This window comes from Hyperoodon ampullatus, assembly GCF_949752795.1.
Source record: "Hyperoodon ampullatus genome assembly, chromosome: 2".
NCBI lineage: Eukaryota > Metazoa > Chordata > Mammalia > Artiodactyla > Ziphiidae > Hyperoodon > Hyperoodon ampullatus.
In genome coordinates, this window is record NC_136915.1 from 2,001,671 (window position 1) to 2,015,445 (window position 13,775).

At 63.7% G+C, this 13,775-nt stretch overlaps 1 protein-coding gene across 3 annotated transcripts in view; it reads left to right on the forward strand.

The window, feature by feature from the left end:
- Positions 1-13,228, forward strand: part of PRDM16 (PR/SET domain 16) — a gene marked incomplete at both ends in the record, with an annotated part of 321,800 nt that extends 308,572 nt beyond the window's left edge. For 2 of the 3 annotated variants that reach the window (XM_079696337.1, XM_079696338.1), the window contains 6 exons: positions 529-606; positions 6,069-6,238; positions 6,637-6,811; positions 10,638-10,865; positions 11,744-11,918; positions 13,094-13,228. In XM_079696337.1, the coding sequence (XP_079552463.1) occupies positions 529-606; positions 6,069-6,238; positions 6,637-6,811; positions 10,638-10,865; positions 11,744-11,918; positions 13,094-13,228 (961 nt within the window). The remainder of the gene's footprint in view (positions 1-528; positions 607-6,068; positions 6,239-6,636; positions 6,812-10,637; positions 10,866-11,743; positions 11,919-13,093) is intronic. The other variant, XM_079696339.1, reaches the window with a different exon arrangement.
- Positions 13,229-13,775: the final 547 nt, after the last annotated feature.

Genomic DNA, 13,775 nt, shown 5'->3' on the forward strand with positions numbered 1-13,775 from the left:
CCGTTGTTCCCTTGACGTCATTCCCCAGAGATATGCACGTGCCCCCCACCAAGCTGTGCTCCTGTGAGCACAAGAAAGTGCAACCTTGGCCAGCCGGTCGGAATTCGCAAGGCCGGAGGCTGAGGCGCCGTGGTCAGTGTTTAACCACAGCTCTGGGGCCGGTGGGGAGCCCAGTGCTGGGGAGACATGGTCCGTCCCCAGGTGCACAGGCTTGTGCAGGCCGGTCCTTGCCGGCTCGGCCGAGGTCGGGCTCCGGGGCTGAGAAACTGCTTGGCAGCGGGGGGGTCATGGGCGGGGACGGCCCCGAGCGGGCCAGGGTGGGCCAGTGCCGTCTGCCCTGTGGTGCGAGTCCAGCTTCTCTGTGAGGCTCAGCTGGGCCCCGGGACTGAGGAGGGACTGAAATCCAGGGTGTGCAGGCGGGCCACCTGCCCCCAGGTGTGGGAGAAACAGCACCAGGAAAGCACCTGGGCGCCCGGGTCTTGGCGGCGCGTCTGCTTCACACATCCCTCACCCACCCCTCCACTCCAGGTACTGTGGCAAGATCTTCCCCCGATCAGCAAACCTCACGAGACACCTGAGGACACACACCGGGGAGCAGCCGTACAGGTAGGAGCCCGCCCGGTAGGGGGTGCAGGCTCCTGGCAGACAGGGAGGGCAGCGGGTGGGAGCCAGCATGCTTGCCCAGCTCGCTTCCTGCGCCCCTCCCTCCTGGCCCCTCAGCCATCCTGCGCCCAGGGGCGTCGTAAAGGTTAGGCTACCGGAAGGTTCCCATCTACCGACCCAGAAGGGTGCCCAGGAGCAACCCTCTCACCTGCCGCTGGGGTGTCGACTGGAGCGGAGAAGCCAGGCCCAGGGGTGGTCTGGCGGGGGGAGCCTCAGCCTCACCACCACCCAGCGCCCCCCCCGCTCCCCTCACCACGGCCGGCAGCCATCGCTGACCTAGCCCTGGGCAGGGGACCAGGGCAAGCGCCTAAGGCGGGGTGGGCCGGTCTCAGAGGAAAAGGAGCTCCATGCAAATTCGGGTCTCACCCAAGCATGGGGCGTCCTGGGGGATTCCTACATCCCCCCAACCACCCTGGACGGATGCCGCCTCTGCCCCCAGCCTCGCTCCGCGGTGCCTGGGCTCCTGCCTGCAGAGGTGTGGCCACAAGCGCATGGGGGGTGTGAGAGCCAGTGCATTTCGTGTTCACAACTAGTGGAGACACCACCCCATTTCAAAGACTTGGAGCCCCAGGCCTAGGGACGCCCCTGACCTGCCAGGGGTCTGAGATCATGGCCATGGTGGTTTACCATTCTGGCCTTTCCCCTTGGTCCCTGGGGCATTTGTCGGGCAGGAAAAGAGCTGAGGGTAGTGTCCTGGCTTTTGGGGACCCCACCCAGGGGAACCCTGGGAGTCCCAGGGAATGGTGAGCATGAGACAAATTGGGGAAATGCTGGTCCCAATGCCAGGACGACGTTCTGGGCTGTCTGGTGAACAGCAGCCACCAGGAGGAAGGGATTTGGTGTGGTTTTAAGTTGGCAACATGAGATTCCTGTCCTCTGGCCGCCGCACAGAGCTGGGAGTCACCCACTGGCCTTGGAGATTGGGGGTGTGTCCCCATCCCTCGGCCGGGCGGCCACACAGGGACCCCTGCAAGTGTCACAGTCCCCGTGCCCTGTCCTGGCCGGGTAAGCGTCAGCTCACGTCATCTGTTCAGTGCCCTCGGCCTGCCCACAACACACAGCCCCCCATTCCCCTCAAAAAGTGACTTACAACTTAACAGAGGCTGGTTTGGCCAGGTTCCCTCCCTGAAAAGGAGCCATGTGTGTTTTCTGTAAGGAGAACCAACTTCTGGACAGTGTTGCGTGTAAGAGCCCCGGGGGGGTCGGGGCCGTGTTTATAGAAGGATTTAATTCTCATCGATTTCCTTTGCTCTTTCCAATCTGTGAGTTTCGACGTGGGTAACAATGATTGCTTTGAAAGTTTGCGCTGCAAATCCTGACCACGTCTGGTTCAAGGCAGCCTACGATGAGGAGTTTGGGGTGTGGGACTGTGCTTGTGACGTCACCGAGGCTTCTGGGCTCACTGTGTGAATCAGAAGGGCTTGAATTGGAGAAGGAAAACGTGCAGGTCTGTCCACAGGAGCCCGTTGCCGGCGCAGGCGAGGTCTGATGAAAACCACCCGCCGCCTGCCCGGAGCCCACGTGTGTGCGCTGCGTGTGTGCCCGGACAGGCCCGGCTGGGGGGGACCCCTCACAAGCAAGAGAAAGACAGACCCCTTAGTGTGACTGATACGTTTGCTGGAGAGGAGGTCACACCTCTGCCCGGCCCAGCCCGTGTCCTGGCTTAGAGATCTTTGGGTGAAGCTGCGGGGTGAGGGGCAGTTGAAGACACATTCCTTCAAGCTCCAGCCCGGAGGGCTTATTGAGATGTGGGAGGAGAGATATAAAAATTGGATTGGGAACGAGGGAGGCCGCTTCCTTCATCTGTCCTGGCAGCCGCCGTGCTCAGGGGTCCCCCCAGCTGCTGCCCAGGGGTGGGGGGCCTCGAGTCACACTCCGGATGCGAGCGCTCGTGGACTGGCCGTGGGCTCCTGGCAGGACCTGGGATTCCGGCTTTAAGGATGCTCACCTCCCCATCTGCAGTGCGTTTCCTCCCTGGCTCTCCGTCTCGCTAACGGTGCTAAGTCAAAGCACCCAGCAAGGTCCTGCTACCATTTCCGTTGGGGCTACGGGTGGCCTATAGGTGTCCTTTCTTTGCTCGTTTTATTGTTAGGGCTGGGTTTCAAAATCTCTTCTTTCTTTCCCTTCCTGGCTTTTACAAAGACCAAAGGCGTTTCTCCCTGTGATGGCTGGTGTGGCCCCACTGGGTCCCGGGGAGGATGCTGCCAGCCCCCCGAGGGCCATTTCGCCCTCCCCACGTGGTGCTGGGTCTCTACCGCGGCTGGCTTTCCCAGGGCAGCGGCGGATGCGGTCACAGCAAGGTCCCCTCAAGGCCCTTCCTGCCGCCGCCGTGGCCAGCGGGTCTTTGCTCTCCCGCCCCTGCTGGAGCGCGATGGTGTGTTATTTTAGACAGCATGGCCATAAATTTCACTAGCCACTTGTCAGCTTATTTACAACGCAAATCCCAGCTGCTCCCTCGCAGCCCTGGGCTCACCAGTCCCCTAAATTTCCAATGTACTTCTCTGGGCCATTTATTTAGATTAGGACCAGGAGAGGGCCAGATTCAGGACTCTGTGACCAAAGTGAATGCGTCGCTGCCCTCCCCGGCCCCGCCCAGCCCCGCAGAGGTTGGGGGTGGGAGGTCTCAGGTCTGTGATGAGCTCCTCATCCAATCCTGTTTCGTACTCAGGGTTCCCACTGCTCTGGGATAATGCACGGCCGCTGGTGGAGCTTGCAGAGGGTCCCTGAATTTCTACAGATACAGGGAAGGAAGGCTGAGTGTGCAGGCACCTGTGTAGACCAAGGCGGGTGCACCACGCAGCCCGTGTGAAGCCTGTTGGACAGGCAGGGGGCGAACGCCCAGACCCGGGCTGGGGCCAGCTTGGCCTTGCACTTGCCCTACAGGAGAGCCTGGCACCACTGGGGGTGGAGGGTTTCTGTAACTTTGGGGGTGTGCTGCGGGCAGAGTGGGGGAGCGAGGCGGTGCAGGCTGGGACGTAAAAATCCTCCTTTCTGGACCGTTGAGAGGGGAGCGCCAGGTCAGAGGACACCCGAGCATCTCTACGCAGCCCAGCCAGGGAGAGGGCTCAAGCCCCAGCCCAACTGCTCTGGCACCGCAGGCTGAGAAAGACAAGATAGCCACCTTCCCGGTGCTGGCAGCCAGGACGTGGGTCCAAGTCATGAGGCTGTGGGAGGACCAAGGCCCCACGTCCCAGGGACACCCAGGGGCCCGGAGGCAGCTCAGCTGGCCCAACAGGCCAGCCTGGCACCTAGGAGCAGAGAAGGCTGAGGGTGGCTCAGGGGGAGCCCAGGGGGTCAGTGTGTAGATCACGGATGGCTCTTAGCCCATCTGCTGTGGAGGCAGACAGCGTTAGCCTGGCCTCAGGCAGAATTTGGAAGCTTCTGGAACTGAGTAAATGAAGCCCCAGAATCACACCAGGGGAGCTGCAGGGGCTCCCTCTAGCTGGGCCCCTCTCCCCAGGGGCTATCCCACAGGAGGAGAGGTGGGGGTAACTTGGAGCCTCTCAACCTACCAGGACAGAGCTTCATAAAGCTGCCACCCCTTCGAGCAGGGAAAGCTCAACTCCTGGGTCCCAGCGGCGGCTAGTGGGGGCCTCAGGCTTCCTTCCTCGGGGGCCCTGGGAATGCTGAGGTTGCCCTGACCCCCCGAGCAGGGCCAGCCTCTGAATGTCAAGTGTCAGGCGGGCACCTCGGGTTTTGGTGGGCGGCACTGGGAAGGCCCCCGCCAGCCCGGCCCCAGATGGGAAGCCAGGGCCCCAGAGCGTCCTCAGGCACGTCCCTGTGCACATGACTGAGTGCTTGTGACCAGTGCGCTGTGCTGGAGCACGGCCACCGGCCGCTGTAGGAATGCCAGGCCGCGTCCTCAGGACAGGTCCCTACGCCTTCCAGCCACGCCCTCTGGGTGAACCTCGTGTCCCGAGCTCACGCCCCGCTGCACTGGCTGCATAGACTCTGCCTCCTGAAGGGCTCGGCCAGTCAGCGTTCTGCCGTGCTCGCCTCTCTGCTTGTCGCTCCATGGAAGCTCGTTTCCAAAGCAGGAAGAGACCTGAGCACAGGGGTGGATGTTTCGGTGCACCTGTGCTTCTGAGACTTGGACGAGCATCCCTGGAGGAGTTCTGAGGCCAGGTGCACACGAGCGTGCCCACCAACATGTGTGCACGCACACTGCACACGCACACGTACCCACAAGCGTGCACATAGCCACATGCGTGTGCAAGAGCACTCCGAGACGCTCACACACGTGTGTGACTGGAGACCCCTGAGCCGGAGTCCCTCTGCCGTGGCCCAGATGGACATGCAGAGCGGGTGGGAGCGGTGGACGGCCTTGGCCAGGACTCCTGCTGCCAGGAGGAGGTGGCACTGTTTGCAGAGCTGCCGGCTGTGGGTCCTCCGTCCCCCGGCCCCGGGTCTCTCTCTCTCTCTCTCTCTCTCTCTCTCTCTCTCTCTCATTCTCTCTGTTTCTCGCTTCTCACTGCTGGTATTGCTCAGGCCCTCTCTGTCAGTTCCCGTGGGTGATCACCCTCCCCTTCCCTGCCCTCGGGGCCTCCAAGGGTGGTTGTGAAGGCTGTGCCCGCACGAGGGCCCACACCCACGGGGACCTGCACGTGGCAGGCGTCTCAGATCGTGCCTCATGGCAACTTCCCGTCAGTAAAGTGCTTTGCTCTGGTAAACTTGGGGGGCCACGACGATATTCTGACAACAGAAGCATCTGGAGGGAAGAGCGTCTTTTTCTAATTTCCCAAGTGGGCCGTGCAGCCTGGCAGCAGGTGCCCCTGCAGAGGGGCTGAGGGCGCCCCCCACTGAAGAGGGTCTGTGGACGGAGGCCACCTGACGGGGTGAGGCTGGGAGCCCTCTTCACCTCAGGGCAGTGAAGGATGCTCGAGAGAGTTGGGGCAGCCCCCGCACCCTGTTAATGGACTGGCCAGCTGAGGCCCCAAGGGAGATGCGGTCCGCCCAAGGACCTGTGGAGAGGGGCCGGGACCAGGCCAGGGTAGAGTTCTCCGCCAGGGAGGAAGGTTTCAGGCAGTGGGTCTGGGCTCCTTCCCAGGAAAACCTGCCAGGATCATCTTTTCTGGTGCGCGGGTGCCCCCGTGAGGCCGCCAGGAGCACGCCGCCCTCTGCCGTGGACCGCCAGGCCCTGGCCTCCACGCTGGGTGGACCCAGACAGCAGAGAGGGCGAGAGATGAGGGGAGACACCAGAGGGTCCCGGTGCTGCCCACCCAGGGGCACAGGCCCCAGAGGGTCCCCCACCCCCGCCTGCTCAGGGCGCAGTCCGACACCATGCACCGCCCAGGGGTCTGGGGAGGAGCACCCGCTTCCAGGGGCAGCTTTGCCAGGACCGCTTCCCAGTGGCTTCGGGGGTCTCCTCAAGGCCAGGGGCTCCGCTGAGGCGCCGTGTCTTACAGGTGTAAGTACTGCGACCGGTCCTTCAGCATCTCCTCCAACCTCCAGCGGCACGTCCGGAACATCCACAACAAGGAGAAGCCCTTCAAGTGCCACCTGTGCAACCGCTGCTTCGGGCAGCAGACCAACCTGGACAGACACCTGAAGAAGCACGAGCACGAGCACGCACCAGGTGGGGGTCTGGCCGGTGGGGAGGGGCGGGGGGAGGAGGGGCGGGGAGAGAGGGAGGGGAGGGGCGGGGGGAGGAGGGGCGGGGAGAGAGGGAGGGGAGGGGCGGGGGAGGAGGGGCGGGGAGAGAGGGAGGGGAGGGGCGGGGGGAGGAGGGGCGGGGAGAGAGGGAGGGGAGGGGCGGGAAGGGAACGCAAGCTAGTTCTGCGGGAGAGCTCGCAGTCACCCCTCAAACCGTTTTCATTACGGAGAATCTTGTACTCTTGGGTTTTCCTAAGAAGTGGGGTCCCTAAGAGCACCCCAAATGCATACCCTCCTTGGCTGCCGCCCCAGCACTGGTGCGCCACGGAGGGAGGGGCTCCGCTGCGGGACGCCCTCCTCTGATGCGCCCCCTCACTACAGTGAACCAGCATTCGGGGGTCCTCACGAACCACCTGGGGACCAGCACCTCCTCCCCCGCCTCCGAGTCGGACCACCATGCACTTTTAGATGAGAAGGAAGACTCCTATTTCTCAGAAATCAGAAACTTTATTGCCAACAGCGAGATGAACCAAGCAACGACGCGAACAGACAAACGGTAAGAAATCCAACCCGGGGCCCCAGGAAGATCTGGACTCTGCATGGTCACCTGTATGGTCACGCCCACAGCAGGGTCCCCTGTCCCGGCACCAAGGACCCCAGGCCCACCGCAGAGGGCGAGGCCCGTGGGCTCTGCAGCCGGTGTCCATCCCAGCCCCTCTCTGCCTCGGTTTCTCCACCTGCAGAGGGTGATTAGAACAAGCACCCTGGCCTGATGGCGTGTGTCACACACTCAGTGCAGTGCCAGCACACAGGCCTAAATGGCACAGTTTGGCCTCACGGTTAAGAGACGCGCAGCCAAACATGGGCCAGGTGACAGCTCCTGCCATGAGGTCTCCCACGCCTCTGAAACTCCAGGACATTCTTATTTAATCCCAGGCACAAAAGGTTTCTTGGCAGGAGTGCTACCCCTTTAAATACACACACACAGAGGCACAAGAACAGCAGAATTGGGAATTCAAGGATACGGAGGATATTCTGCATAACCTCCATTCCAGGGCTCAGCTGGCAGAGAATCAGAGACGCCCAAGCTCCAAGAGTCCTCAGGGATGTGCTCCCGTCATTCGGCAGAGGCCCAGAGGAGTGGGTGGGCTGTGGCTCTGCGGCCCCAGGGCCCGGGTCCCTCCCCACCCATCCCCAGCAAGGTGACGAGGGTCCCCCAGGACACCCAGCTCCCCAAGATCCTGTCTGTTCCCACATCACCAGTGCCCCTGGGTGCAGAGCAGGAGCACCAAAAAGACCTGTCAACTCTACAACTGGGCACGACACGACACTTGGACTGTTTCTGGCTCTAAGTCCTGAACCTATGCCCGGGAAGGTGATCTCACCTGGCGCCTGGGTGGGCTCAGAGGAGGGGACGTGGGAGAGGCTGGGCATGGGCTGCACATCCCAGAGCCCTGGCTGGCAGTGGAGACCTCACTCCTGGGGGCAGCCCTGCCTGCTCCACAGCCAGCGAAGTGCCCATGTCCATCCTTGACTCTGGGCGCACACTATGGTGTCATGGGAACCCAGCCCCTGCCATCTGCTCCCGGCGTGCGGGGTGCGGAGCTGTGCTCAGACAGCACCCCACGGCTCTGAGAGCTGTCCGTGGTTCAAGCTCTGTGATCTCCGCCTTCAGAGAAAGTCACGGACCTGAGCACCCAGGGGCCGGGCCACGAGGCACGTCCTGGCTGTTGAAGACTCTCCCTTTGGGCCCAGGGCAAAGCCAGACGAGAACTGACAAGGACATGCCCGGGGCATCCTCCCTGGGGTGGGCGGCCGCGCCGGGTGGCTCCCACACCTCAGGCTTGGGTGACAGGCCCAGCTCTCAGCCACGAGGAGGGCACTCCAGGAGAGCCACCAGACAGAGGGGTTGTCCCCAGAGGGAAGAGGGGACGGCGCCATCTTAACCCCACGGAGCAGAACGTTTCAACCAGGGCCCCTGGGGGGTGGTCCGTGGGGCTCAGAGGAGGCTGGCCTCACGTCCCTCAGAAAGCCAGGGCAGAGCCACCGTGCCAACCCAGACCCTCGGCTGGCCCCGCCTGCCGACGCTGCATCCCGGGAGCCGGGAGCCACTGGAGGTGCCTGCACATCGTTGTTGGAAATGGAGACCGTGGTCACGGTTGACGTTTGTCGGCTGATGTGCGGGAAGCGGTAGGATGTTGGCGGTCCTATTAGGGGCCAATACTAACATCATCCAGAAACAGCATCTTTCTCTTGACCATCAGTGAGAATTCGGGGTCTGCCAGGCTTCCTGGCCCTACAATCCCAGAAACTCCTGGGCTGAATCCTCTCCCCCCAAAATCCCTATGTTGAAATCCTAATCTCCAGCACCTCAGAGTGCGACCCTATTTGGAAATAGGGTCTTAAGTTGTAATTAGTTAAGATCAGGTCTTACTGGAGTCGGGTGGCCCATATCCAATAGGACTGGTGTCCTTAGAAAAGGGGGAGATTGGGGCACACACACGCACAGGGAGGTACCGTGTGAGGACAAGGCAGAGGTCGGGTGATGTGCCCACAAGCCAAGGAGTCCCAAGCATCGCCAGCAGACCACTGGAGTCCAGGGGAGGGGCCGGGAGGAGAAGCAGCCCTGTCTGACACCGGGATCTGGGACATCTAGACTCCAGGACAGGGAGGGATGGATCCCCGCTGTTTGAGCCGCGGCTGTGCTGCTCTGGTACGGTGGCCTCGGGGAGACTCCCCCGCCCCAGGCAGCTGTGTGGAGGCCTGGACACTCGTCCTGGTGTCCTCTCTGTCTGCAGCCGTCTCCAGCCAGACCCCCCACTCTGTCCCCGCCGTATCCGCCCCTGTACCCACCCAGTGAGCTCTGGTGCTTGATGCAGGCCTCCCACCAATGAGCAGACCCTCTGTGCAGGGTGGGGTTGGGGACACAGAGACAAAGCGCTCAAGGTTGCTGCTCCTACAGAGAGGGGCTCATGTGTAAACCTGCACAGAGAGCTCAGGTTTGCTTAACTGACACACAGGGCTTCGCCCTGATCCGAGCCCCGGGGCCCAGGGCCCCCAACCTGCGCTGTGCATCAGCCCTCAGCGTGGGGCCTGTTCTCACGTCCTTGGGAGGGCGTGGGCTCCAACATGGCAAGCCCTGTCCAAGGGGACCCTGCCACGACCCAGAGTGGGAGGCAGGACCTGGCTCTGGGGTCCTCACTGTGGTGGACGGGCGTGCACCTGGTGACAAGGGGAACGTGCTGGGGTCCTGCCCGTCCTGGAGGGCAGGTCAGCTCTCAGCATCCGCATACTTCCCTGTGGAAAGAGAAGAAGCGAAGACAGGGACGGCCGAGAGCAGGGCCATCGAGGTCTCCCCCAGCCCAGTCCGGCCCCCCACCCTCTCTGCGTTTGGAGGTGGTGACCACTCGGGGGGGGACGTATCCTCTCTCCTTGGTGCCCCGAGTGGGACTCCGAGTCTCCCCTGACAGCAGTGGACAGACCCCCGTGGGCCGTGTGAGGTCCAGGAGGAGAGTGGGGACCGGGGGCCCTGAACTCGGGCTCCGGAAGCGCGTGCCTCGCCCTCCCCAGCCCCCTCCGGCCACGTGTCGGACCCCTGCCCAGATGGCCTCGGGCCCAGTCCACCTGTGGCCACAGCCCCTAGTCAGAGACTTGCAGACGAACCAGACAAAGCTGGTGACGTTTTCTGAAGAGAATGAGCACCGTCTCCCTCACTGCTTGTTTTCTGTTTTCAGTAATGAGGACCCAGGGTGGGAAAGGCTCGCCCGGCTGCAGGGACCCCGAGGGAGATGAGGTGGGGTCCGGGCTGCAGGAGAGACCCCCCCTGGCGGGTTTCCATCGCTGACAACAGCCCGGTCCGCGTGGTCCAGGACCCTGGATCCCAGACGCTCCGTCTGCGGAGGGGCCGCCCCGTCCTCGTGTCCTCACGGCGGGCGGGGAGGGGCAAGCATCCATCAGGGCTGGGCCAGCAACCCTCCCGTGCTCTGAGCCTCCCCGAGGGCGCCCCTTGTGCGGTGCCCAAGCCCAGAGCGCCCTTCCCCACCGGGCCGGCCGTGGCTTCCTTCCCTGAACCCCTGAGTGGCCCGCTGTCCTCGCAGGCATAACAGGAGCCCTGCCACCGAGCGGTCCCTGCCCAGCCCCTGCCCAGCCCTCAGCAGTCCCCCTTCTCTGCCTGAGTCACTCACTCCACAAGGATGGCAGCCGAGGCCGAGGGTGCGCAAGAGCCACCCAGGACCCCGGCTCTGAGGGTTCAGTGACCGCGGGGGGCAGGCTGCCTTCGAAGGGGGCGGGGGGCCATCAGGGAAGGCAGAGGCGCTGAAGCGACCGGTGCCGACCCGCTGGCCTCTCGGTGTCTGTGGCCAACTCCGTCCATGTCATTTCAGGCCGGAAGTCCAGGACCTGGATGGTGCCCCCCAGTGCCCGGGCCTGGCCGGCGGAAAGCCAGGGGACGCAGAGGAGGAGGAAGAGGACGAGCTGGAGGAGGACGACGACAGCCTGGCGGGGAAGTCCCAGGACGACACCGTGTCCCCCACGCCGGAACCCCAGGGCGCCTACGAGGACGAGGAGGACGGGCCCGCCTCCCTGGCCATGGGCTTCGACCACACCCGAAGGTGGGCGCCGGCCCCCTGGGGGGCCCGCACGCTGGGGGACCCGGGCAGGCCGGGCCGAGCACCGTGGGGGGACCTCATTCCCACACTTGCCATCCGCCCAGCGGGGCTCACCCTCCTTCCCAGCAGGCGTTCCTACTGCAGGGACTTCTGTGTGCAGGCAAGGGTGAGGCCGGGCCCCAGGAAAGGGGGTCAGGGCCCCAGCCCCCCAGACTCGCACGTGCACACACGCTTCCCCAGGCCCGGAAGCAGAGTGGGGGAGGGGAAGGCTGAGAGGGAGCTGGTCCTGGACCCACGGGCCGTGTCCGGCCCTGCGGAAGAACCCGGAGCGGTGACATCTGGCCTCCAGTGGGCTGTGAGGGGCGGGGGCTGAGCACCCACAGTTCTGGAAGCAGGTGGACCACAGCCACGTCCCCCAGGTCCCAACCGCTCGCCGCCTACTTTCGGCACCGGTGATGCTGCCGGCGTTCCAAGATCCTCCTGGGGGAGGCCCGTAGATCCCGGAGGCCTTTCCGAGATGGCCCGTTTCCTCCCACCCTTGAGTCCTGGGGGCAGGAGCCCCGGGCCTCTCCAGAGCCGCCCGGATTCTCGGGAACCGAGGCGTCCCCGGCTGCCCCCCATCCCTGAGACCCAAGCGCCCCGCCTGCTGCTTGCCGTGTGTGCACGTACTCACCTCCTTCCGTGCCCTCCCTCTGTCGCTCTCCTGCATCCGTGTGGCTTCCGTCCAGGTGTCCGTGTGTCCGTGTGTCTGTCTCCTCGTGCATGTGGCTCGTGGAGATGCCGTGGTGTGCATGCAGGCACGGAGCCAGCCGTGGGGCATCAGAGAGGTGGCGAGAGGCCAGGCCGGCTAACGGCAGGCCCCTCTCCGGTCGTTGGTGCAGGTGTGTTGAGGAGCGACCAGGCGGTCTGTTGGCTTTGGAGCCGATGCCGACTTTTGGGAAGGGGCTGGATCTCCGCAGAGCAGCTGAGGAAGCATTGGAAGTTAAAGATGTGCTTAATTCCACCTTAGATTCTGAGGCTTTAAAGCAGACCCTGTACAGGCAGGCTAAGACCCAGGTAGGTACCCGCCAGAGCCCAGCCCCTCGCCTTCCCCAGGCTGGACGGCAGGCGGCAGCCACGCCCCTCCACCAGGGACAGCCTCACCTCTCGCTGTGGCCATCCCCTGTCTTCCTGGGGGACACCTCCCGTGCCCACTGCCTCGGCTAGAGAGACCCCCAGATGACTGCCCACAAGTGGGTGGGGCAGGGAGAGGTTGAGGGCAGATGAACGCAAGCGGGACCGTCACGGGGGTGCTCCCCACGCAGTGCTCGCGGACACGTGGGTCCCGGCCCTCACGTCCCTGGAGGGAGGCGTCCACAGCAGGTGCCCTCGTGGCTGCATGGGCCTCCCTCTGCCTCTACCCGAGCAGGGATGAGGACAGCCCAGGGTCTTCTCGAGGGACGCTGCCCCGTTGGGGGTCAGGATTGCAAGCTGCAGCTGTGACGGGGTCAGCGGGCACCCGGCTGGCTGGGCACGTCTCGTTCCTCAGCATAGGTGTTGCAGGAGCCTGCCTCCTGCTTCTCTCCAGTCTGGGGGGCTCGGGGTTTCACTCAGCTCTCTGCAGCCCACCTGAGCCTCAGCAAAAGCCGTTTGCGTGTCTGTCTTCGTCTTTTTACTAATGCTGTCCGGAGCGTGAACTCGGGTGGACATCCCCCCAGCCCGCCTGCTCTGAGCGGCCCCCACTCCCGTCTACTCACGCCCTGTGGGCTAAGCCGGGCTCCAGGCCAGAGGCACGTCTCAGAAACACTGCACATCGTTTCCCCAGAATATCTCTGTGCTGCCACCGTGGTCATCCACAGGGGACAGGCCCCACCAGGCAGGGCCTGAGCCTCGTTGACAGGGTCTGAGTGATAACTACCAGCATTCCCAGTCCCTCCCAAAGAGCACGCTTGCCTGGGAATGCGTGTGATCACCAGGGGATGTGGAGGCGACTGCAAGGGGGGGATGTGCCCCAAAGAGGCTGAGGGTCTTGGTGGCACTCTGCACAAGCGCCTGACAGAACTCCCCCCACCGCGCCTTCCTCCTCTGTGGGCCGGCCCCCCGCACCTCCGCCCTCATCTACCTCTGGAGCTGAGGCCAGCCAGAGCGGGTGGGAGGCCGGGAGGGGACGGGGCCGGCCTGGGGTCTGCAGGACCGCAACCCGCACCGCTCACCTGCTCGTCCTGTGTGTGCCCTGCCCTCTCTCCCGCCAGGCGTATGCAATGATGCTGTCCCTTTCCGAGGACGCTCCTCTCCACACCTCCTCCCAGAGTCCTCTGGATGCTTGGTTGAACATCACGGGGGCCACGCCAGAGTCCGGAGCCTTCAATCCCATCAACCACCTCTGACCGCCCCCCGAAGGGCTGGGGTCAGAGTCCAAGCGAGGCCACCACGGGCCCCCGACATCCCGACAGAAATCCCAGCTGCGGAAGATGGAGGCCAGGGCCTCGGGGAGCCGGAGCGGCCCGGGGCCGAGGAGACCCCTCGTCACCTGCGTCTTTTCTCAGCGTCTGTGCCCCCCACCACGGTCCAACTTTAACTTTTCCAACGAAAACTCAGAACCCGGAGTCCTTGGAGCCGTCGTAGGGTTTCACCGGCTCTAAGAATTGGTCTTGAGGACGGCGTTCGAGATGGTTCAGCTCACAGTGTCCAGGCGCAGCGCAGGGGGGCTGCTTCGCAGAGTCAAGCCCCTGGGCGAGGGCGGGATTTGAACCCCAAACTGAGGCCGGCGGGCCGCTCCCAGGCGCCCGCGTGGTGTCTCGAGAGGGAACGGACAGCTGGGTGTGCTCTAGAGAGGGAATCGCCCAGATGATTTTTATAATGAAGATTACAAGAATGACCCTTTTGGTAATCTTATTGACGACAGAGTCTATTTAAGCATGTGGTTTTAAAAAT